The sequence below is a fragment of the Talpa europaea genome (genome assembly GCF_964194135.1).
Source record: "Talpa europaea genome assembly, chromosome: 10".
In the NCBI taxonomy this organism is placed as follows: Eukaryota; Metazoa; Chordata; class Mammalia; order Eulipotyphla; family Talpidae; genus Talpa; species Talpa europaea.
This window is the reverse complement of record NC_140077.1, coordinates 95,133,268-95,156,628: the sequence shown is the minus strand read 5'-3', so window position 1 is coordinate 95,156,628 and position 23,361 is coordinate 95,133,268. Positions and strand designations below refer to the sequence as shown.

Genomic DNA, 23,361 nt, shown 5'->3' with positions numbered 1-23,361 from the left:
TTTTATATTCCCCATACAATTGTAGCCCCCCCCATTCTGACCCCAATCCCTCCCCTCCCACCCCCGCCCCCCTAAAAGTGTCTCTGGTTCATAGTTTTTTGTTGATTTTGATTTTCACTTTCTTATAGTTATTCATTTTCCTGGTCCCTTATTTAAGTTTTCTAGATTCCTGCTATGAGTGAGACCATCCGGTATTTTTCTTTTTCTTTCTGGCTTATTTCGCTGAGCATGATCCCTTCCAGCCCCATCCATGTTGCTGCAAATTGCATGTGTTTATCTTTTTTGAATGCTGAGTAATATTCCATGGTATATATGTACCACATCTTCTTGATCCAGTCATCTATTTTTGGGCATTTGGGTTGTTTCCAAAGCTTACCTATTGTAAACAGTGCTGCTATAAACATAGGGGTGCAGGTGTTCTTTGGAATTGATGAGTATAAACATCATTCTTAACTGCTTATCTCCTGCTCGTGAACATATTCTAACTTAGTTCTCAACCAAGCCATTCTTCCTACTGTAGTATGGAGCACATAGTGGGTGCAGATCTCACCAATGACATTTACTTGATAAACTCCTTTAATGGTTTCTCATTGACTTTAGGAAAAAGTTGAAAAACTCTTAATAAAATTGTGCTTATTCTATCTTCACACCAACTTTGTTGGTACTGTTTAAAGTCACTATTTCTCCCTAAGTTTCATTACATTGTACATCTTCCAGTACCCTGAACCCACCATACTGCATCTCAGAAGAAATGCAGTTCCTTCTCACTTCACACACTTCCACATCATGGTTGAATAACTGAGAGGGCATCGTGTTCATAGACTGTATAGACAGACAGTGATTAGTAATTCCTAAGGTTGCACCACCCAACCATCTGCCCCCACAATTGCCTAAACACATCTTAGCTATTGCTCAGATTTCAGCTTCAATTCTGCCTCTTCTAGGAAATCTCCTCTGACGTCCACCCAGATTCAGTCTGATTATTGTCTTGAATTTTTGAGCTGTAACACTCAGTCCTTGAATGATTATTTGTTTATGTTAACCTATAACTGCCACTTTGCCAAACTAACGATATTAATAGAGGATAGAACATAAGAATGTGGTTGGACTTTTTCCCTCATAACGTCAAAAGTCTAAGTAATATTTAACAACACATATTTTCTCCCTATTCCTGCTGATGTTCTTGGCTTAGAAATAGTGTGAAAGAAAAAAATAACATAGATGAGTCTTTCCATCTAAATAAGCTGGCTTTTAAATCTGTCATTTCATAGTTATAAAGCCTGGAGATTATATATATATGCAAATTTTTGTCCCCTTCAAACTCTCCCCCCACCAAACAGAGGCCTAGAAAGATCTTACCATACAAAGCCATATAGACCAAAAAGGACCTCATTAATAAAGAATCAACTACTTGCACAGCACAGAGATGCCCTTCTACAAAAGAAGAAACAGACTTTGTGACCTATACCAGGTGTGTACCCCTTTATTACATTGATTGCGAAAGGCATACATTTAGAATTTCCTCAGCAGTTTGCAGTGAGGACTTGGGATCCCTCAAATGAGCAGCAATAATTGCTGTAACTCTGAAGGTCTTTAAACAGAGAAAAAGTCAAGAAACCATCACACTCTCCCAGACTCATCAAAGCAGCCTTTGTGCTCTCCTCCCCGTTCTCAAGACAAGAAAATAACCCTCAATCAGAGATTGAACCATTCCTTAGCAAGAGGCAAGAGCATTTTGAATAGGACAAAGAAAGGAATACGGAGAAGGGTGACCCAGATGACTTTGCTTTGCTGTGATATTTTGGGTAACCAGTAGCACACTCAGCAGTGATCACCAGGAGAAACAGTGTGGGGAGATGGCCAATATGGAACTAACCCCAGCAGAGAAATCCCAAAGGCAACAGCATCCCTAAAGCTTTGGGCACAGCATGACCTGACCATCCTGAATCACAGGTAGCAGCAGGCAATTTTCTAAAACTGAAGGAGAAATGCCATTCAGGACTGCCTGTGCTCTTCTGGGTCCTGTCTGATAACTCCTTCTTAAACCACAAGCTCAGGACCAACTTAGTCACTAGCTACCATAAGATGGTACTTGGGGCCTCCCTGGTGGTGCAAGGGGTTAAGGACCGCACTGTGAAGCAATCCACAGGTTCAATCCCTGGCCTGGCAGGGAGCAACCCACATGGCACCACAGACCTCTCCTGTCTTGCCGGCTGCTCCCCTCAGCAGTGTACTTCGGTCAGTCTGCCTGTTCTGTTCCCCAATCTGTCTCTGGTGAATCCTCTAACCCCTCTACCCCAGCATCTCTGGCCTGTATCCCAGCTCTTGTATGCATAAATAATAAATCTTAAAAAAAAAAAAAAAGATGGTGCCTGGCATCGTACAGTGCTTAAAGGTGGTTGAGAACCAAAAGGAATATTTGTTGATTCCAAAGAGAAAAAACTACAAAAGGAAAAATGCAAAAATTTGTAACATTTAAGTAAATATCTGCAGAATATAACATTATGCCAACTAGTCAACTGTTACTCCACACATGATGTGTAATGATAAAATATACTTTTCATGAAATGTGGGTGCATCCTAACACATTTGCTATGCTGTGACTTGGGCTTCGTTAGAATGAGAGCCTAGAATTTGGAAAGGCAGTTGTTTGCTTGATAAGGGCCACACATTTAAATCATGTCTATGTGCTCTATTGACGCGTGCACACACACACACACACACACTGTACTGCTAGAGAAATTCCAACCAATTAGGAAACAAAATTATGAACTAAGCCCCTGGGGTGAGAGCATCATCAGATCCAGTTATTTAACTTAACAGTGAAGAAGGTTGGGGGGTCCCCACTCCCCATCTTTCACCAGTCCACAGTGCCCAAATACTCGGCAGGGTTTAGATTCTTAAGCATGTAGCAAATCCTTTTTGGCACTAGCCACAAAATCCTGCAGCAAGGCACAGCTTTCTCAAGGACATTTGCCCGTTCCTGTGGAAAGCCCCATACACACCGATTTTATAGCATCCAGGGCTTCTAAAAGGAGCTGGGACTTCCAGTGGTTCATTCCAATACGGGGCAATATTTTTTTTTTAAGATTTATTTATTTATTTATACAAGCACTGGGTACAGTCAGAAGCGTAGGAGGGTGAGAGAATTCACCAGAGCCAGAGCGGGGAGCAGAACAGGTGGACTGACAAGTACACTGCTGAGGGAAGCAGCAGGCGGCAGGAGAGGTCTGCGCACCATGTGGCCAGGGATCAACCGGCCCTGCAGAGGCTGCGGGCAGCTTCCAGTGCTCAACTGCTGCGCCACTGGGTAGGCCTGGAGCAATATTTTAAGGAGTGACTGGGGGAAGGGGTTTGGGAGGGACTGAAAGAAAATTCTCATGGCATCTGAAGATCTAAAGAAATTTCATTTGCTTGAAAGAAGACACACGGCATTCTGCCCAGATGCAGATAGCTCAGCGTCTGCCTGGGTTGTACACCAGGTAACAACTGGGTTCTAAGAGAAATGATTCTGTGCCCACACCTTTCTCTCTGATCAGGAAACACATCTGGACTCAAAGAATGACTCCAGACTACCAGTCCCTTTCTCTACTTCTTGGAGGGGAGCAAAAAGTGAGAAAGAGAATCAATGACTTAAAAAGCCCAAAATACTGACTCTTCCTTCCAATCAATTTATTTTTCAAGGTCTGTTTAATATCAAGTTAGGAAATACTTTTTTCCCGTTTAACATTTGATTTTAACAGGGTGACTCATTTCTCATTGTTTGTTGTATTCTAATGTCTGCTATGAGCGGTTTAATCATCAAATGAAGGCTGAAGCCACAAACACACCCCATACAACACACGCAACACACATAACACACACAGAGGAAACTGCTCTTCCCTTGTTAATCTAACAAGAGAAACAGTAAAGACAATCACACACAACTTAATAAAAATATAAGTACAAATAGGAGGAGTAGTGAGACTTAACTAGAATTTGCTGTATTTAAAGAAAAATATTCCCCTATGCCACATTTTTTAGAGTTTAAATCCTCCATTTTAGCAAGGTGACTCCCCTGGCAATATTTTTACCCTCAAAGATTTCACCACTTCCTCTGGAACTGTGACTCTTTCTCCCTCTTCCTCCCCCTTGCTGTTATTGTCAATACAGAGTGCAGAGTGACATGTTCAAGAAAATGCTTGCTTGAGACCAGAGTGTGTTTCTTTTGCACTTGGATTTCCATTTATTCCGCTAAATTTCCTTACAATTAATTTTTAAAAGGGCTGAGAGAGTTCATTTCCCAAACAGCTGACAAAAAACCATGATCCCTGAAAGCAAATGAAATGGCATTTGGTGACCATTTTTGCTCCCATTATAAAAAGCTTACAATATAAATCCTGACTCTGCATTCTGCACTTTATTACTCTGATACAGTAATCAGAATATGTTGATAATCCCATGATACCCATTCAGAGCCAGGAACTGGTTTATCTTAATTGCACTTTAGCCTAAAGCATATTAAATGCAACTTGATTATAAAATGCATTTGAATTGCCATAATAAATTTCTTGGCAAGATTTCCAAACATCAAGTAAAGAAATCTATAATCTCCTAGTCTGGCCCCTTTGCTGACTAGCCAGGTAACTTTGTATAAAGGCTGCTACCTCTCCACATCCCACTTTCTCAGCCAATAAACTAGTAATAATAGACTTGTCTAGCACTCAGGAATGGCTGCAAGACATTTCTTTATACTTGGACAGCATTTCACAAATGACAAGCTGGCTTTAGGCTAAATATGTCAGAATGATGCTTCAGCACGGGTTGTTGAAGTGGATTTTTTTTTTAATGCTATTTCACAAACTCTGGCATCATCCATCAGTCCCACTCATTACAGTTCACAGTTTAACACTGTGTATTTGCTGCCTTGTGTTAAGGTCTGTGCCTCCCAGTCTTGCCCCACACAGAATTGTCCATACTCGCACAGCACTAACACCACAGCAGGCAGAAAGCGACAAAGGAGCACACACAGATGGGTGGACTTGTCAGCTACAAATGGCAAGCCCTGATCTCTAACTGGAAGGGTCTGCAGTAAGTGCTGGGCAAAAGACTCGCAGACACGTGCAGCGTGACAACCCCACCCCAGCCTTCAGGTACCCTAATCAGTTCCTGCATCTAACAGAATGTAGATGTTGGGGGACAGGACCAACAAGCAAGAGAACACGATGCATACACACCCCCAACCCTCAGCATCAGCCTCCCCACACCGAAATAGTGAAAAGTTATTCAGTCTTGCCCTCTGTTTTCAGACCACTGGAATAAAGAATGTTAAGTAGAAAAATGGACCAAAGATATTTCTTTTTCTACGCTAATGAAGAACATCATTACATCTAGAATCCTTTTTTTTTTAAACCAAGGAGCTTTAAGTATCTGATGTATCCACTCATCTGCCCTGAGCAGTTTGAGTACAGACATGATCCTCCCCTTAACACTGGAGCAAAATAGTTAAGAAATTTGCCTGTAATCTCTTTCCCTATTCTGCAGTAATAGGGTAGCAAATAAAATGGTATATATTACAAAACTTCTAAGAATGTAGGTCCATGTTGGTCAGCAAGCTTACCGGCAAAGTTACGGGGGAGTGACCTAAATCACAAACATAAATTACACCCCCACCCCTGAAATGCATCCTGATGGCCTGAAACAATGGCCAATCTAACACAGGCAGGATTCACACTTTTTTTTAATGGAAAAGCAACATCTCCTTGTTGGTTGGTTGGAGCGCCCTCATGTGTCTCAACAGAGTAATGTCATTTTAGGTCTTCCCAAGGACTACAGGCAATGACAGATTCAATGACACATATTCTCATCACACTGGCTTTAGGAGCCTCATGTGAAACCGAAGATTTGCAGGCTACCCTAAGACTATGAATTTGTTCTCCCTGGTTAATAAAGGGGCATTGGAACGTACACCTGAATGAATGAGCAGTCTGCATTCACACCAGTAGAGGTTAATTTCAACTTGCCAGCTCTGGCTTAAACATGTCAAGTCATCCTGTGGATTTCTTTTCCTCCCCACCCAGAAGGGCCAGTGCTGTAAGTAGGCACTACTGCAGCCGTCACGCAACTGAAGGACTCGGAGTTACTTCTATAATAAGCAAATCTCAGGAATCCCAGCTCCTCCATCTACTCCATGGCCCTGGGTGATCCATTCTCTCTGGATCCTGGGCTCTTCCTGTGGGAAGAGAGGACAGCCATTCTTTTCTCACAGATAAGAGCATCTGCAGCAATGCCTGGCATAAAGTAGATAAGCACCCTGTAAATGTTAATTGAATCCAAGCCTGTAAACTCTATTACAACCCACTTGCCATATTATATTTCCAGAAAACAGATATTCTTCCTCAAATACAGCATTTATGCATTAAGAACTAGCTTGGGAATTCCTGGAGCACAGAAAAAGGTCAAACATTTCTCTTCATTTCCCACAACACCTGACCTAGTGCCAGACACTCAGTAACCCCCCATAAACCAGCAGGAGTGGAGAGAGTTTGCCTTCTTAATATGTTTTCTTTCTTGGCAGAGTTTAAAACCATTCAAGACAAATAAAGAGGCAAAGATTCAATTAGGAATTTAAAGCTGTCCACACAGAAAATCTTTTATCTTGACAAAAAGATGGAAATACATCTTCTCTCTCATCTTCCTCCTTTTTGTCTCCTTTTTTTTTTTTTTTTTTTTTTTGAGGTTAAGCATGACTCAACAGTCCAACAGTGCAGTCATGCAGTCAGGTCTACAAATCCCAACAGAAGACTGATGCTGCAGGCCCAGGTCAGTAATGTCAGACCAGCCTCGATGGTGTTGCACTCTGTTAACAACAAAAGAAGCATTTTCCATGAACCCGCGCTCCTGGACTGCTCTCACCAAAAAGGCAAAGAGCCATTCACTGCTTAGCTTTAAGCTAGCCAAATCCAACAAAGCCTCAGAGATTCTTGGCTTAATCTTCTCACTGAACTCATGCCAGCTTTGCACGGGTGCAGCCAGGGCATCATCACCCGGCCTTAGGTGTTGGCAGCTTCTCCCACCCACTTCTTTGCACTTTCCCTGCTCAGGGGCAATGGCAAAGGCTCCTCCTGCCTCCCACCCACTGCACCCGGGGGGATCTTCAACTCAGGCAGTCAGGCTTGGGAATGTTCCTGATCTACCTGAAGCACAGTCCAGCCTCTTTTTTGTTAGGTAAGTCTACTACCTTAGCAGGATACCAGAAAGTGTCTGTCTAATGGAGATGCATTAATCATCTTGTCAACTAAAAATCACGACCAATAAATGAGGAAGGAAAAGCCCTGTATTTTATCTACATTAAACCAGGAGAAAAGGTTTTCCAATAAAAATCTTAGGCTAATTGATATTTTTCATTTTATTTAAAATATCTCTCATTTATCTCTGTTTCTTTCCCATTTCTACCATGGATGCCCAGGACCTCATCAACACAAACAGATAATACTAACTACTCTTAAAACTTCCATGCTTTTCTTCCTCCAAACCATCACAAGTATCAGTAAAAGATCTTCTCAAAACACTAATCTCAACACATCATTTAACAATTCCTACTCAAGAACCCTTAATGAATCCTTGTTGCTTGCAGGACAAGATCAAACTCTAAAATCTGATATTCAAAGCCCCCAAATTCTCTCATATCCCCTAGGAAAAGTGACAAAGGAATCAAACATCACCTCCAGAGTTCTGAAAATACTTCCATCATAATGATTTTAAAGTCCATGGCAAGAGTTTAATGATTGTGGACATTCAGATATCCTTGAATCCCAGACAGAAATTTTACATTGGCCATTTCTACCTAGACTGCAGTGCCTACCTTGCCATTCTCAAATGCACTTATCCTCATGCTAGTTCTGTGCAAACCAAAGTGGCTGGCCACTATCAGATTTCTTCACGTGGTAATTTTTCTGTCATTGTGAGACACTTTTCATACCCAGCAATGAACCTCCAGGCACATGATAGTAAGTGAGTAAAATAAGGAGCCATAAATCGACTTCAGAGAAAACACAGAACACATCATAACACTTATGAGACACTGTGTTCTGTGAGAGCATAGAGAGTGGGGCAGAACACATGGATAATGAGAAAGAAGTCATCACCCTACAAAGCCAGTAGACCACACAGGTAAAGTACAACAAGAAAGGCAAACTGCATTTGTACTGCCATTGATAATGAACCATGACTAAGGGGTCAGGAGTGCTGAGAAAAAGAAATCAAGATCCTCAGGAAGAATATGCATGCAATTGTCCTCTTGTTCTCCTAGAAGAGAACAGTAAGCACTATTATTGCATTTTAATACATCTACTACTCCTGCCTAATACAATAAAAATGGCTTCTGAGTATTCTAGAACATGAACTCTTTTTGAAAAATGAGTATCTTTGTTTTTTCCTAAATTCCTTTTTTTTTTTAAAGATTTGTTTATTTATTTAAACAAGCACTGGGTACAGTCAGAAGTGCAGGAGGGTGAGAGAATTCACCAGAGCGGGAAACAGAACAGGCAGACCGATGAAATACACTGCTGAGGGGAGCAGCAGGCGGCAGGAGAGGTCTGTGCGCCATGTGGGACCCTCGCAACCCAGCGCTCAACCACTGCGCCACCCGGGAGGCCCCTTTTCCTAAATTCTTAAAAAAGCATTAACAGCAGTTCCTATCTTTCTCACACTCACCATTCCTTGAAAATCCTTCTATGAAGACTTCCCTGCCTCTCTAGCCAATGTTGCAAATGCTCTTCTCTTCTCACTCAAGCTCCTGAAATCATGAACCTTTAGGAAATATGACTGATGTTGACCATCTTCCCAACTTGACTACAATCTCTTGATGACAAGAATTATTACTTTTCCACCTTCTATATCTCTTCTCTCTTCTCACCCCCTCCCCCATTCAACCCCTATCCCCCAACCCAGAAGACACTTAGAAATACTGATATGGGCATCTCAAGTGAAAAGTACATATTTATTTAATGGAAATTCACAACTAGTTCTTGGTTTTGGTTCATAGAATTCACACTCTTTCTTCAACCCTTTTTTGAAGCTTTTAGGATTTAAACCAAAACCACTGGTTCTGTTTCCATGTCCATCATCCTGTTTCTGTCTATATGGGTCTCCAATGGCCCTTTCGCATTTACCCCCCGACAATTTTTAAAGGTTTTCTTGTTTAATCCCTTCACCTCAATCCAGTTCTTTATGTCCACTCCTCTATCCTGATAAGTCTTCTCCTGGGTCATCAGTCTCCTTCACAAGTTAAGGACAATTCTCATGGTTGCCTACAGCCCACTTATAAGAAAAAAAGAACTTCTGTACTAGGAATAATCTGTGATGTCCCTGTCATTTTCCTATTAAGACCAGAGCTTATCCATCTTCTTTCCTATACAGTCTGATCTTTGCCTACCCCTTCTTTCCAGCCCTACCCCTCCCTCCTACCCCCAATTCCTACCCCTCCCCCCACCAAGAAATGAACTGGTTTACCCAGCAGGTTTAGTCTTGCCTTGGCCAGTTTATTGCTTCAACATGATTATGAAGTTGCTGGGCTTGAATACTTTTATATTAATTTCCAGGCATTTATTAATTTCCAGGCATTCATGATGTCTGGCTGTCGAGTGTAGTGTGTGTAGGTGTGCATGGGTGTACCTATGGTAACTAACACCCCTGGGGTTTGCAGTTCTGCTGGTGACTAAAAAAGATGGAGTCAAGATTACTTTATTTTATTAGAGAATCACAGTTTTAGAAGCTGAAAGATTTAGACTTCTATGGAGCCATTTTGCTTTTTTGAAAGCAGAGGTACAGCATGGCAGATGGACTGAACCAGAGACAGAGTGAATTAACAGGGGAACAGGGGTCACTCTTCAGAACTGACATAGCCAGATCCAAGAGGGTCCCACCAACCATAGAGGTGCCTCCTCCAGGGCTCACGCATGTGAGTGAGATCTTCAAATACCCACACGCAACCCAGATGCACCAGAGACCTGTGACTGCGGACATGCTGAGAAGATGGGAAGATACATGTAGGTAGCGCACATCACAAAGACTCTACTGCTAAAAATTAGAGTAAAACTGCCATCATGAGTTTAAATTAGAATCCAAAGAGCTCACACCCCTCATCTTGCGGATGCTGTCATTTCTCCCAGTAGCTCCTTTCTTTAGAAAAATGGATATATTTCCAAAAGATGCCTTGAAGAGATTTTCATATGGTTTTTCTTTAGTTTGATCAATACAAAGTTATCTCTTAATCCCATGAAAACAGATTTTTCACATAGCTATGTGCACACACACACGCACACACACACTCTCTCTCTCTCTCTCTCACACACACACACACACACACACACACACACACAGCATTGGCAGCAGGTACTTTTAATTTGCTGGAAAATATTTCTAAGAAGTCAAACAGCTCCAGCCCATTGAGCATGCTCTCCGATTGGCTAGTCAGACCAGTTAAAAGACCTGATTGGTCCCTGATCCTGAGGACCGATAAGAACGGCTATAAAATCCCTGGGTGCAGCTCTTGGGCCCCCAGTTTGCAAAAGCCAGAGGTGCAAGAAGCAGCGACTGCAGTAGCAGCAGCAGCAAAAGCGTCAGGCGGAGCAGCATCAGCAGCAACAAAATAATCTTCATCAAATCCTCACCTAGGCTCTCAGTGTATCCAGATCCACATCTTCACTCAAGCCCGGAGAGGGAAAGAGGAAAGGGGGGGGAGGTAAAAAAAAAAAAACCCAACAACTTAGCGGAAACTTCTCAGAGAATGCTCCAAAACTCAGCAGTGCTTCTGGTGCTGGTGATCAGTGCTTCTGCAACCCATGAGGCGGAGCAGAATGATTCTGTGAGCCCCAGGAAATCCCGGGTGGCAGCTCAGAACTCAGGTAAGCGGCAAACCCAGGACCGGTTTCTCCCCCAAAGAGCTGTCCTCATTTGCCTCTCGCTTTTGCAACTGTGTCTGTGACGGCTGATCTTGATAATAAATGTGCTTCATGCCTGATGGCAATAAACTGCCAATGTAATCCAATAGCCTTAGGAAGTAGAGCTCCTTTGTTTAATAAATTGCATGCAACTAACGAAGAAGCCGGGTGCTCTGCTGAGGGTATTTCATTGCATAAGCCTAGCCTGATTGCCTGAAATCTGGCACGTACCCTCTTGGGGGGAGGAGGGGAGGAGGGAGTGGGGAGAAAGCCTTGAATGTTGGCATGCTTCAAAGCGCTCTCTATACTTTCCAGAAGCTGATCTAAAGGTGAGACATGGCTTGTGTGATGCTGTCCCTCTTCCTTCACCCTTAAGACCTTGTGACTTGACTTCCCAACCCCTTCAGAGAACACCCAGAAACCTCTCCCTGCAGATTGATTTACCGAACCATAGCCCTCCAGTCTGACAGATCCAGGGCAGATCCAGAGGAAACCCGACACATCCCACCCTGACACTGCTCCTCTCCCTCACAGCCCTCAGGGACCATTCAGTCTTCCGTGCAGCCATGACCAGAGCGCCCCTTGAGAAAGAGAATTTGTGAAATATAGCAGCCGTTTCTCCAGGAGGGAGGTCTCACTTGAGTCCTGACTCCTGGAGCCATTGACTGTATGATCTTAGCCTCTGAGGGAAGAGTCCTTAGGAAATCAGCACTGACACTTCTGCCTTTTGCCTTCACGTGCCCAGCTTGCTCCGCTTCCATGACTGCCCTCTCCCCCAACTGTCAGCAAAGATGGGATCAGATCGCAGGTGTCCAAACGCTGCAGACGACACTCCCCTCGGAAGAGCACAGGTCCCTGCCGAGAGGAGGGCTTTGCCTCACTTCCTTTTGTACTTAGTTGCTATAGAGATGCAGTGATTCACAATTCGAGCTTGCCTAAAACAATAGCAACCCTAATGCATATTAAAACTGCTTAAAGCAAAGTTATAATTTGAACCCGTGGAAATATATAATTAGGGAAATGACTTGTAACATCCCAGAGGCTGCGGGTGGTGGGGGGGGAGGGGACGCCTAACTGAACCATGCTTTTGATCTCGGAGGAGAATCCTATGGTATGAAAGCTGCAGATCATTTCTCGCTGAGCTGCCTGCCAGAACACCCCCCTTCTGTAGGAGAGAAATTACTTTTATGAGAGATCTTATCCAGAATGTAGAAAGCCTCATGCAAGTTCTTTGCGGTTTTCTTCCAGTCTTGCACAAGGGGTGCCTTGGCCTTGTTTTTCCACACCTGTGTTTCTTTTTTAAAAAATGGTTTTTAACATGAGGGAGATTATGCATACCTCTAAGCACTGTCCTGTGGTGGGGGGTTGGGGTGAAACATGAACGGATCAGATTCCTGTCAGCCAATATGAAGGTAAGTTAAAAGCCCTAAGTCAGGATCTCCAAGTGGATTCCTGGCAAATTCTTCTTGCCATTTAGACTAAAATTCTATCCTTATTACTCAGGAGTGCATTTTCAGAAGCCAGATGGACTCCCTGGCCCTTCCACCTCCTAAACCTAACCACTAGCCTCTGCTTTCCTGTGCTTTCTGGCTCAAAGTGATGTCCTTTGAGTCTACAGAGCTGCCCCTAGCACTGTGCACTCCCCCTGCTCCAGCCTTCTCCAGTTGCCCAAATGGTATGGTGAGACCAAGAGAAGTCACCTCAGAGGAAAATCTCATTCCCTGTCCTTCCTGTGCACTGGCTCCTGAAAGCAAAAGGGAGCTCCCGTGCCCTCTCTTTCACATCTGGATCCCTATGAATGGGTCTACCCGCCAGCCCCATCACAGATTCCTAAGTTCTTCTGGGCTCTCATCCCTGAAAGTTGCCCCTCCACCAGCTTAACCCCTCCGCACTGCACTCACTGTCTGACCCAGATTGGATGGATTTGTCTCTTCCAGCTGAAGTGCTTCGCTGCCTCAACAGTGCTCTACAGGTTGGCTGTGGGGCTTTTGCATGCCTGGAAAACTCCACCTGTGACACAGATGGGATGTACGACATCTGTAAATCCTTCTTGTACAGCGCTGCTAAATTTGACACTCAGGTAATAAGACCTTGACCTTGCTCCCTGCTCCCAGCAGGGCTTGTCTTTAAATGTGTGTTAGACCACTGTTCTCCGGGACCAGTCCCGTGGGGCGCCGGCGCTGCTCCTCAGCCTCCCTACTCCCAGGCCTCATCTCCAGGATGTGTACACACACTTGTGATCAGGAAGAGTTTCTGTACAAGACGCTCCCCACCCACTCTAAGGCATGACTGTAACATGCTGACAGGGGCTGTTTATAAGGGAAGGGGTGATGAGCAGAAAATCTTTGCCTCTTCAAAAGCAATAAAAATGTTCTTCTAGCAAAGAAGTTCTTCTCACTGCATGACCTAGCATAGTAGCTTGTGATTTAAGTTATCAAAGTCTCAATCCCAAGAATGCAAAGCCGTTTTTGGCTATATTTAAGCTGCATGGTGGCTGGTGATGGTCCACCCCTTTTTTCTCTTGTCTCGTTTTATTTCTCTTGAGCTCAATTCTCAAGGTAGTCTAAGGGAATAGGCACTTTTTTTTTTTGTATCCTGGCTGCAGTAGACAATTTTCTCATTACAAGGACATGCAGATGGCCACGATGCAGCGCCAAGGCGAGCCCCCTTAAGTTTTTTGTATTGTCTGCACTGTCCTCTCTCATCAGTTCAAGCTAAAACCTCCTATCTCCCTCCTTGGCAGGGAAAAGCATTTGTCAAAGAAAGCTTAAAGTGCATCGCCAATGGGGTCACCTCCAAGGTCTTCCTTGCCATCCGGAGGTGCTCCACTTTCCAGAGGATGATTGCTGAGGTGCAGGAAGAGTGCTACAGCAAGCTGAACGTGTGCAGTGTCGCCAAGCGGAACCCTGAAGCCATCACCGAAGTCGTCCAACTCCCCAACCACTTCTCCAACAGGTACAAAATGAGTCCACTTCTTTGTAATTGGGGGGAAGGGGGAGGGGTTGGCTGGCAGAGCCAGATGCAGAGGGGGGTTAAATTGCCACAGTCATGCTCTTATTTTAGCTTGCAGTCTTCCCAGCTTTTGCAGGAAAAAATATGTTTGTGATTGGTTGTGACAGCTTAAGCAGCCTGGGGTGGTTTTTTTTTTTTTTTTCCCACTGTTATAGGAAAAGTCTTCCCATGCAGCTATAGAAAGCTTCATCTGCAGCATCCCTGGGTGCATTTCATTGTCAGGTTCTTGCAGTAAGCCTGAAGGGAATTGTAAAGTCTGTGGAAAGAAGCTTTTGAGATCAAATTTGACTGAAATCATGACTGTGAAGCCCCTGGTCAAATGTTATAATGCAGACATTTACACTTACACTGGCTTGGGTTTTGAGGCAGGCCCAAGTCGAATCAGATATTTTACTAGGTAACCCAGAGCAAGCCATCTTGCTTCACCAGGACTCAGATTTCCCTTGGACAGTGAAATGGCTGGACTAGATGATTCCCATGTTCCTTCCAGGCCTATGTTATCCTGTTCTTCTAGTCCCAGGTAGCCTGGAATGATGTTCTTGGAATTGCCCAGAACATCTCATCTTAGTATCCTAAGGGGACCTGAAGTCACTGAACTAGAGCCTTACTGTGTCCCCAGCTCATGGTCTTTACCTGTCAGGAATGAACACCCCATACAGGAGAGGGAAGACAGCCTCCTTCCATGGCCTCAAGCGGCCTCCAGCAAGACCTGGCTTCCCCATCTCTGACCTAATTCAAAGAGTGTAGATGGGGCTGGCAGGAGGGTATGGCAGAGGCAGTGCAGATAAGGGAATTCCAGCCCCACAGCCTACAACCTGACTCCCCTTCCTGAGGCTCCACGCTTCCTTGACCCTTCAGTCCAATCTGCAAATATTCAACCACATATATGTGACTAGACCTACCTGATCAGCTCTGTAGCCTGAGTAGTTGCTGCCTTGTGGAGAGAGTGGCAACTACCAAGTCCTTCTGGGGCTTAACAGTGATTTAGCGATGTGTATGTAAGCCACTGGAAGGTGGGGAAAAGTGACTCCTCCCTAGGGAAAGGTTAAGTTCCCTGACATCAAAAAAAAAAAAAAAAAAAAACTTTGCCTAATTTCTGATTAACTTATAATTACAGGTCAGGATTTTTCAGAACCTCATGTCAATTTATAAAAATTGTCCAGTCCTTGGGAGTGATTCTGTCATAGGGTCCTAATTGATTTTTTTAGAATAGGATAATTAAATCCAGCATTTGTCTCAAGTGACCAATCTCTTCATATTGACCTTGGTCTTAAATTTCTCCTAGGACGAAAAAAAAAAAAAAAACTGGCTAATGGTTAGAGACTCCCTTCATCATAAGGAAAAATAATAGAATTCTCAGTCAGACAGGAGCTAAGGACAAAGTATGTGTGCGATAGCTTGGGGGACAAGGTCCCAGGATACGACAGTAAATTTTATGACTGAAAGTTTATATCTTTAATGATCTGATGACAATTCATGAGCTATAATATATGGAATGCAATCAATTTTGAGTCAATACTAATATCTCTATTTCAGTTGAGATAGCATCTTCCATTATGAAGGAAGCAGTCTTATAGAGAGGATGAGGTAGGTTCTGGAGTGGTTATCCTAACTTACCAAGTGAAAGGTTGTTTGAATCAGGCCATGGTTCCTTGCAATAAGAGCTTCTTACCACCTCTACAATATCATTACAAAGAGTCTTGTTATCTCCCTCTTTCACCTTAGGGAAAATACAGTGATAAGGAGAGTAGGAAAAAATAACCATCTCTTAAAAACTTGAATTTTCCATGCAGCTCTTACCTTTCTCCAATTATTTCACTTCAACTGGCTAATAGTATCCCTGCTCAGAACTCTAGAGATTTCCGGTTCCATGCTGAGCTTGATTTGCTTTATTTAAACTCTTCACTCTCCTGAAACATCCTGCTTTCCCAGCCTCTGTCCCTCCATAGATACATGCAAAGTTGTGCCAGTTGGCACAGGATTGTGAAAGGAAGTAGTTACAGGTTCATTCCACCTTCCTGTGACTTATCTAGCATGAGATTTGGGACTGAGAGAATCCAAAAGCCTGTGCCTGGACCAGAAGCCAGAATAGAGAAGTTTCCCATGAAAGAAATGGACTTAGGAGAGAAAGGAGAACTAGGGTGTCCTTCTGGCAGATTTTGCAACGTACAAATTCAACCATGAGCAAGCAGGCAAAATTGATCAGGCAGGCTGGGAAGCGTGAGACTTGGGAAGAAATTAGACCAATCCAGATCCAGAGTGGGAAAACTGACAAAGCTTCCAACTCTCTAGGGCATGGATAGGGAACAGGAAACAGAAGAATAATATTGATCAAGGGAAACAAAGGACTATTTATAAACCCTCACACAGAACGTTCCAGGCAGTATGTGTTATTTGGGTAAGCATGGCTGCAACAGTAGCTATGGAGAATATCTGATCTTATTCTTTACCAAGAAAAAAAAAAATTCAGTGATGGAATTTTCAAAGTGGGGAAAAAAAAAAAAAAACATGTTTTAAAAAGGTCCTTCCAGTATGGGTGATCAGAACACTTAGTCCACCAAGTTTTTGTAGCACCATCCCCCATAAGGGTGAAAAAAAAATCTTAAACATAAAACAGTTCCCACACTTCCTGCAAAGGATGGGCCTGAAGAAGAGCTTCACCATTTTTTGTTAAATTGAGAAAGAATATACACATCAAATCCCTAGAAACACAAAATGTCACAGTTGGAGATGACCATAGAGGTTATCTGGACTAACTACCTCATTTGACTGACTTAAGAATGGAGGCCTAGAGAAGGATATGACCTGATGTAAGTCACATAGCTAGCAAATGGCAGAGTTGAATCTAGAACTCACGTGGCCTTCCTGTGAGCTACTTGATTTGTACTTCAAAAATGGTAGCCTATAAAACCATCTTTGTAGCCATGATACAAAGATATAGTACCTAGCAACACTGAATAAATAGGTCCCATAGTGATCAACAATTAAACTGACATAGATTCTCTCCTCCAAGAAAAGATATATTTACCAATAGTTAGAGTAACAATAAGACTGGGTGCAAGATGTTGCTCAATAAATATGTGACAATTGCTAAGGGAATTTGCTGGAGCCACAATCCCTTAAATCATCTCATGACTGATTTTAGGAAAGGTCTGTCTCATTAACCACATAGTCCCAGAGGACAATGCCATAATCCAGCCTAATAGAGAGGAACAGGATTAACCTACAGCTCTCTGTGACAAACTGCATCGCCATCAAGGTGTGGAGGAGGGGCTAATGGAGCCAAAGACATTTTCTATTTCACGGAGCTCTCTTATCCTACATTTGTTGAATTAACTAATCTTCATAAAAGAAATAGCAACAATGGATTGTGGGGTATCACTAAGAGCCAGATTGGCGAATGTCATCATCAGGAAATACCAAGATCAGGTGACATATCTGGGTCAGCAGAGAAAGGAATAGTAAAGATAGGTGCCCTCAGAGAAAGAATTTGCAAAGTATGTGGTTGGAACAAAAGTAGATCCTTTGAGAATGTAGGGCCAGAGGGACACATGTAATCCTAAAGAGGCAAGGCTGGCTACAGTCTAGTTTCCTTGCCGGTGTTAAGCTGCTTCACTCAGACAAGAAATTTCAATATTGATCTAAGGAAAGACCATTCCTCCAGTCCATTTGGGAGTTCACTTAGTATGATGAGTTCTTTCCAAAGTTGAAGGGTTAACTTCTAAGTAACAAAGTCCTCACGGGGGACCGAAGAGGAAGGGGCAGGATCCAGTCACTCTGATGTAGACATGGAGATCACGGGGACCAGTGTCCTAGCAGAACCCAAGAACAAAGAGATGCATGGGTTTCTGTGTGGGTGTGTAAATGTCTGAGGCTGTTGGTACAAAGTAGTTTATTCTCAGTTTTTCCAAAACTTATTTTCTCCCCATGTCCCCATCTCAGAGATCTGCTTTGACTCATGTGCTTTATAATTCCAAAGGGTTGGAAAATGTACTTCCGTGCCAGAGAATCCCAATTTTAACAGCTGGATATAATCCTCTCTTGTGGGAGGGGCAGATCAAGGACTGTGTCTGAGATGCAGACATGGCTCTTCTTTTTCAGTCCCAACCTCACTCTGCTCCCTCACACAAGGGTGACCACTTTGCTTCATTACTCACATTCCACTCTATTTACTGTACATCCTTGAAAGGACCTCTCTGGAGGGTTAAATTATTCTGGAAAGATATTTGATCTTGTGCTCTGTGAGGTGAGTTAAAAATAAACAGATTTCTTTTCATGGAAGATCTCGTGGCCCCAGTGATACTCGGGCTGCTCTGAGGAAAGGGTTTCTCCACATGATTACTGCAGCTCACTGTTATCAACAGCCTCTTACTAGGGAGCACAGAGCTAGTGAGTCTTGACAAACTGCTACCTCAAAGGGAGCAAACACATCCCAAGTCAAACTGGAAAGTACCTGAACAGTCTTCCCAAAGACTAAGACAAGTCATCAGTAATGTACAAGCTCTAAATATTAGACAGTTGGGTCCTTTCTAAACCAAAGCTACAGTGATGGGGATGTTTGAAGAATGTGTACCAAAGATAAAGGTGACTTATACCAAACACAAGGTTTACTGTAGTACTTGTCAGAACTACCAATAATTGTTTTTCTAGGAATCATAACTTTTTGGAGAGAATTATATTTTTTAATATTTTATTTTTTTACATCATTGTTCATTTTTAAACAATGTTTGCTTCCCCCCCCTTGTGTAGTCCCCATAGAATTCCCTTCACCAATGCACCCATGCACCATCACCTAGAATTATATTTTTAAATCTTCATTTCCTCAATAATCATCAAATTGACAGTGCTTGCACCATACAGCACCAGTGGCATACACGGCATAAGAACACAAACCCTGCCTTCAGTAAGTTTACTGTCTAGTCAGGAAAATAAACCATCACAAAACCATCCAATGCTGACCTGTGCAATATTAACCAATTATCTACAAAACGTCTAAAAACAAGAAGGGACATCAAAAGTTATAGCAATAGGAGAGGGCTTCATGCAACTATTGAAACATGAAATGAATCATGAAGATATTTCCACTTAACTATCTTCTTTGCCTGGCATTTGGCCTCCAACTGAGGAAGACTAAAAATGGGGTCAGTCGACAAATCTTTAGCAAGACTAGCTAAGTGTATCACAGGGAAACTTGATTTCACAAAAAAAAAAAATGCATGAGATACTGAAGACAGGGGCCATTTTAAAGGACAAGTTTAGTCATATGTGAACTTATATGCACATACATATGCATGCACATCACCAAGAAAAATTTCAAAATAACTAAACTCGTCCATAAGGACATTACTGTACATGCTAAGTGTCAGGTTGGCCTCATTATATTTGACTAAGTCCTACTTCTACCACTAATCCATGTATGACCTTACACACATCACTTCCATTCTCCCACCTTGCTTTTTCTTTTCCATAAATAAGAGAAGGGGCCTCCCTGATGGCACAAGGGGTTAAGTCTCAGCACTATGAAGCTATCTGCAGCCACTGCAGCATGAGTTCGATACTGGGCCAGAGAGCTAACCCACATGGCACAACAGACCTCTCCTGTCTTACCTGCTGCTCCCCTCAGCGGTGTATTTCAGTAGATCTGTCTGTTCTGCTCCCCACTCTGTCTCTGATGAATCCTCTCACCACCTCCCTTGCACCTTTGTCCTACACCCCAGCTCTTATGCATAAATAAATCTTTAATAAAATAAATAAAATAAGAGAAAATAGCCACTCAGTGATCTCTGAAGCTTCATCTAGCTCTGAGATCTTGTGTTCATAAAAACTGTAGACATTGCCATCATCCTACTATTCAAAGTCTGATCTAAATCTCCAGAGCTGAAATAGGAAGGGAGAGGTATCTTTCCACTGCGCGGTCATCCAGGAGGCATATGCACTCAAACTAAGACAACCCTGCAAGGTGATCGAAGGCAAAAGTCACCTTCCCATGTTGAGCTCTTCTACTTGGTTGGAGGTGGGCTGAAAATCCGGGTCTTGCACTGTTCTCACTGAATGACCATGGCTCTTTTCCAATGCAGATACTACAACAGACTTGTCCGAAGCCTACTGGAATGTGATGAAGACACAGTCAGCACAATCAGAGACAGCCTGATGGAGAAAATTGGGCCCAACATGGCTAGCCTCTTTCACATCCTGCAGACAGATCACTGTGTGCAAACACACTCGAGAGCTGACTTCAACAGGAGGCGCACCAACGAGCCACAGAAGCTGAAAGTCCTCCTGAGGAACCTCCGAGGTGAGGTGGCCTCTCCCTCCCACATCAAACGCACCTCCCATGAGAGTGCATAATCAGGGAGAGGTGTTCACAACCTCACCAAATGAGTATCATTTTAAGGGTGTTCACACACCAACTTTGAGTGTACTGTGCCTGGTTTGATTTTTTTAAGTAGTTCCTATTTTCTACCCCCCTTAAAGAAAATTGCATGAAACTAGGCTTCTGAAATCAATATCCCAACATCTGCAATGGCAGCATTCCCACCACAAACAGAACAGGTGTGCTCTTTCTGCTCTCTTCAGGAGAAAGCACCCTCTTTGATCACCATCCTCTACTATGTCTTTTCCTGCCCCCTTCAAACTACTCTCAGACACAAAACAATCATGTAATCCCCCAGTTATTGTAATTTGAAGATGTAGAGCCCTTTAGAATGGTTGCCCCAGTAGAGTTAGCTGATAAGAAATGACTTAATTTAAATGCATGTCTTAAATGCTCATAAAGATGTTAAATGGAATTCGTGTTATGAATCTGTGCTGGCCATGGACGAATATGAATGTCACGTTTGAATTCTTGATGTCTCATGAGCTAGTGTCTTATGGTCTTGATCCTCCAACGTCTAACTTCCTTTCCAACACATTTACCAAATTGCTCTAGTCTGGTTCTCCAGTCAGACATTGAGCCTGCATCTTCTTGCATCTAATGAAAAACAAAAAGCTAACATCTTTATGTACTGTAACTGCTCAGAGCTTTAAAAGTATCTTAACAATTGTCTTAAAACCAGAGAATCTTAAGGTCTAACTGTGGAATATAAATAGCTGAAAACTAATGTACTGTACATAAATTCCAGAGGACTCTGCTTAAACAAAGCAGTATATAATAACTTTATTGCATATAGATTTAGTTTTGTAACTTAGCTTTATTTTTCTTTTCCTGGGAATGGAATAACTATCTCACTTCCAGATATCCACATAAACGCTCCTTGTGGCCTTTTTTATAACTAAGGGGGTAGAAGTAGTTTTATTCAACATCAAAATTTAAGATGGGCCTGTAAGAGATAGGAAAACCAACAGGTTTATCTGAAGGACCCCAGGTAATTACAATGTTAATCTCCCAGCCCACCTCAACCCAGAGGCTACTCTTGACTTAGACCTATCCTGAAAAACAGCTCTGTCACATCCAGTGAGGAATTACAGGAACCAGAAAGGGCATCCCTTTGGGCTTGGACCACTTAGAGTGTGATAAGGCCTACTAGACCTTGGTAAGTGGCAGTTTTTGACTCGCCACCTTTCATCGGTGCCTGGAACTCTGGCAAACTGATGATGGGGTGTGAGACTTCCCATTAAAAGAATCAGGAATGAGTCAATCAGCCTTTTGGGTCTTTAGTTCCCGGGACTTGGGGCTGAGGGGGTATAAATAAGCCTGGGCTGTCCAGCCTTAATAGAGTCCTCTTACATTTTTGTCCTGTAGCACGCTGCCTGCCAAAGTAGTCCTGGCAGCTGGGCCATCTCTGTAGGATCGCAAAAAAAAAAAAGAAAAAAAAGAAAAAAAAAGAAAGAGCAGGTGGTTTGATCATTTCTGCCGTGATGTTTACAAGATGGCGACCACCAAAGCCAAATGATTAACCTATCTATGAACAACAGTAGTTTCTCAGGGTCACTGTCCTTGAACCCAACAGTCCCTTACGAGCGTCACTGCCCACCAAAGGTCAATGCTGAGAGAGGAAGAGGGAGGGCGATTAGGACTGTAGGGGCCACTCCAAACTCGCTTAGGTAGAAACTAATGGTGCTTGACTCTCACTAGGCTAAACTCCAGATTTGACCAAATCGAGTGATAGGGATTCTGGTGGGAGGAGGGAGGGCACATCTCCAGAAAAATGAAAAGCAATACAACTTTACCATAAAGCCTTTAAAACCAGTAATGTGCTGCTCAAGGACCGAGAGCAATGGCAGCAGACCCAGCAGCAGCAGCACAAGCGTTGCTGCCTTTGTCCCCACACAGCCTCTAAGCGTGCTGACATCAGATTGTTAAGAGCATTTTTATACTCAGAACTGCCCCATCCCCAGGTCCCCCAACAAATGGACACTGCCTTAGCCTCTTGGAAATCAGGTAGACCATACTCTAAGTTGACTCGCTCCCTCCCTCCCTCCCTCCCTACCCCCAGACAAGGCTGACTTCTCCAAACCAGAAAAGCTCTTAAAGTTTGTGTGTTGTGTCCATTTCACTAACCCACTAAGCCAGGACCCCAATGCGACAAGTAGTTCATGAGTATTCCTAGCAAAATTCTCTTACTTCAGTCCAGTAGATTCTCTTTTATTGCTGTACCTCTTCAAATCGTGGTACCCCCCCCCATTTTCTCCCAATGATATTTATATGTGTAACTATAATACATATATCTACACATGGAAAGAAGCAGTTCTCACGATGTTGCTAGTTTTTTGCTTCTCTTTCCCCCACCCTACTCCCTCCAACTCCCCTTTAAACTTCCAAAGCTTCGTCTTGTGTTTGCTGCACAGAGTGATTCGGGGGCTGACCTAGACCAGTTTGCATGATTCTCCTATTGTGATTGGTTGCACTTTAGACATTTTTGTGCCATTATATTTGCATTATGTATTTATAATTTAAATGATATTTAGGTTTTGGCTGAGTACTGGAATAAACAGTGAGCATATCTGGTATATGTCATTATTTATTGTTAAATTACATTTTTAAGCTCCATGTGCATATAAAGGTTATGAAACATATCATGGTAATGACAGATGCAAGTTATTTTATTTGCTTATTTTTATAATTAAAGATGCCATAGCATAATATGAAGCCTTTGGTGAATTCCTTCTAAGATAAAAAAATAATAATAATAAAGTGTTACATTTTATTCGTTTTTCCCCAATGTCTTTCATTGTTATTCTTTAAAACCTTCTTGAATGAGAATTTCTGAACATGAGCTATCGTTGGTTAATTCCTTTAAAATCACTAATGAAGTGTCACTATGTAAATGAATATAGTTTACAGTGCATTTCATTTATTTTACTTTTATTGAGGTGACACTGGTTTACAACATTATTTAGGGGACTATATCTCTTCAGATATATGTCATAACACCGCACCCACTACCGAAGCACCCATAATTGTCAACCATAGTCCATTGGGCCCCCC

At 42.8% G+C, this 23,361-nt stretch overlaps 1 protein-coding gene across 1 annotated transcript; it reads left to right on the top strand.

Annotated features, from left to right (window-relative positions):
* Positions 1–10,573: 10,573 nt before the first annotated feature.
* STC1 (stanniocalcin 1) lies at positions 10,574–20,282 on the top strand (the record flags this gene model as incomplete). Its single annotated transcript, XM_084244470.1, has 4 exons — positions 10,574–10,886; positions 12,860–13,002; positions 13,666–13,877; positions 20,012–20,282. Exons 1-4 carry the CDS (start codon positions 10,769–10,771, stop codon positions 20,280–20,282), a joined length of 744 nt encoding a protein of 247 aa, XP_084100596.1. The 5' UTR covers positions 10,574–10,768.
* Between the last annotated feature and the right edge of the window lie 3,079 nt (positions 20,283–23,361).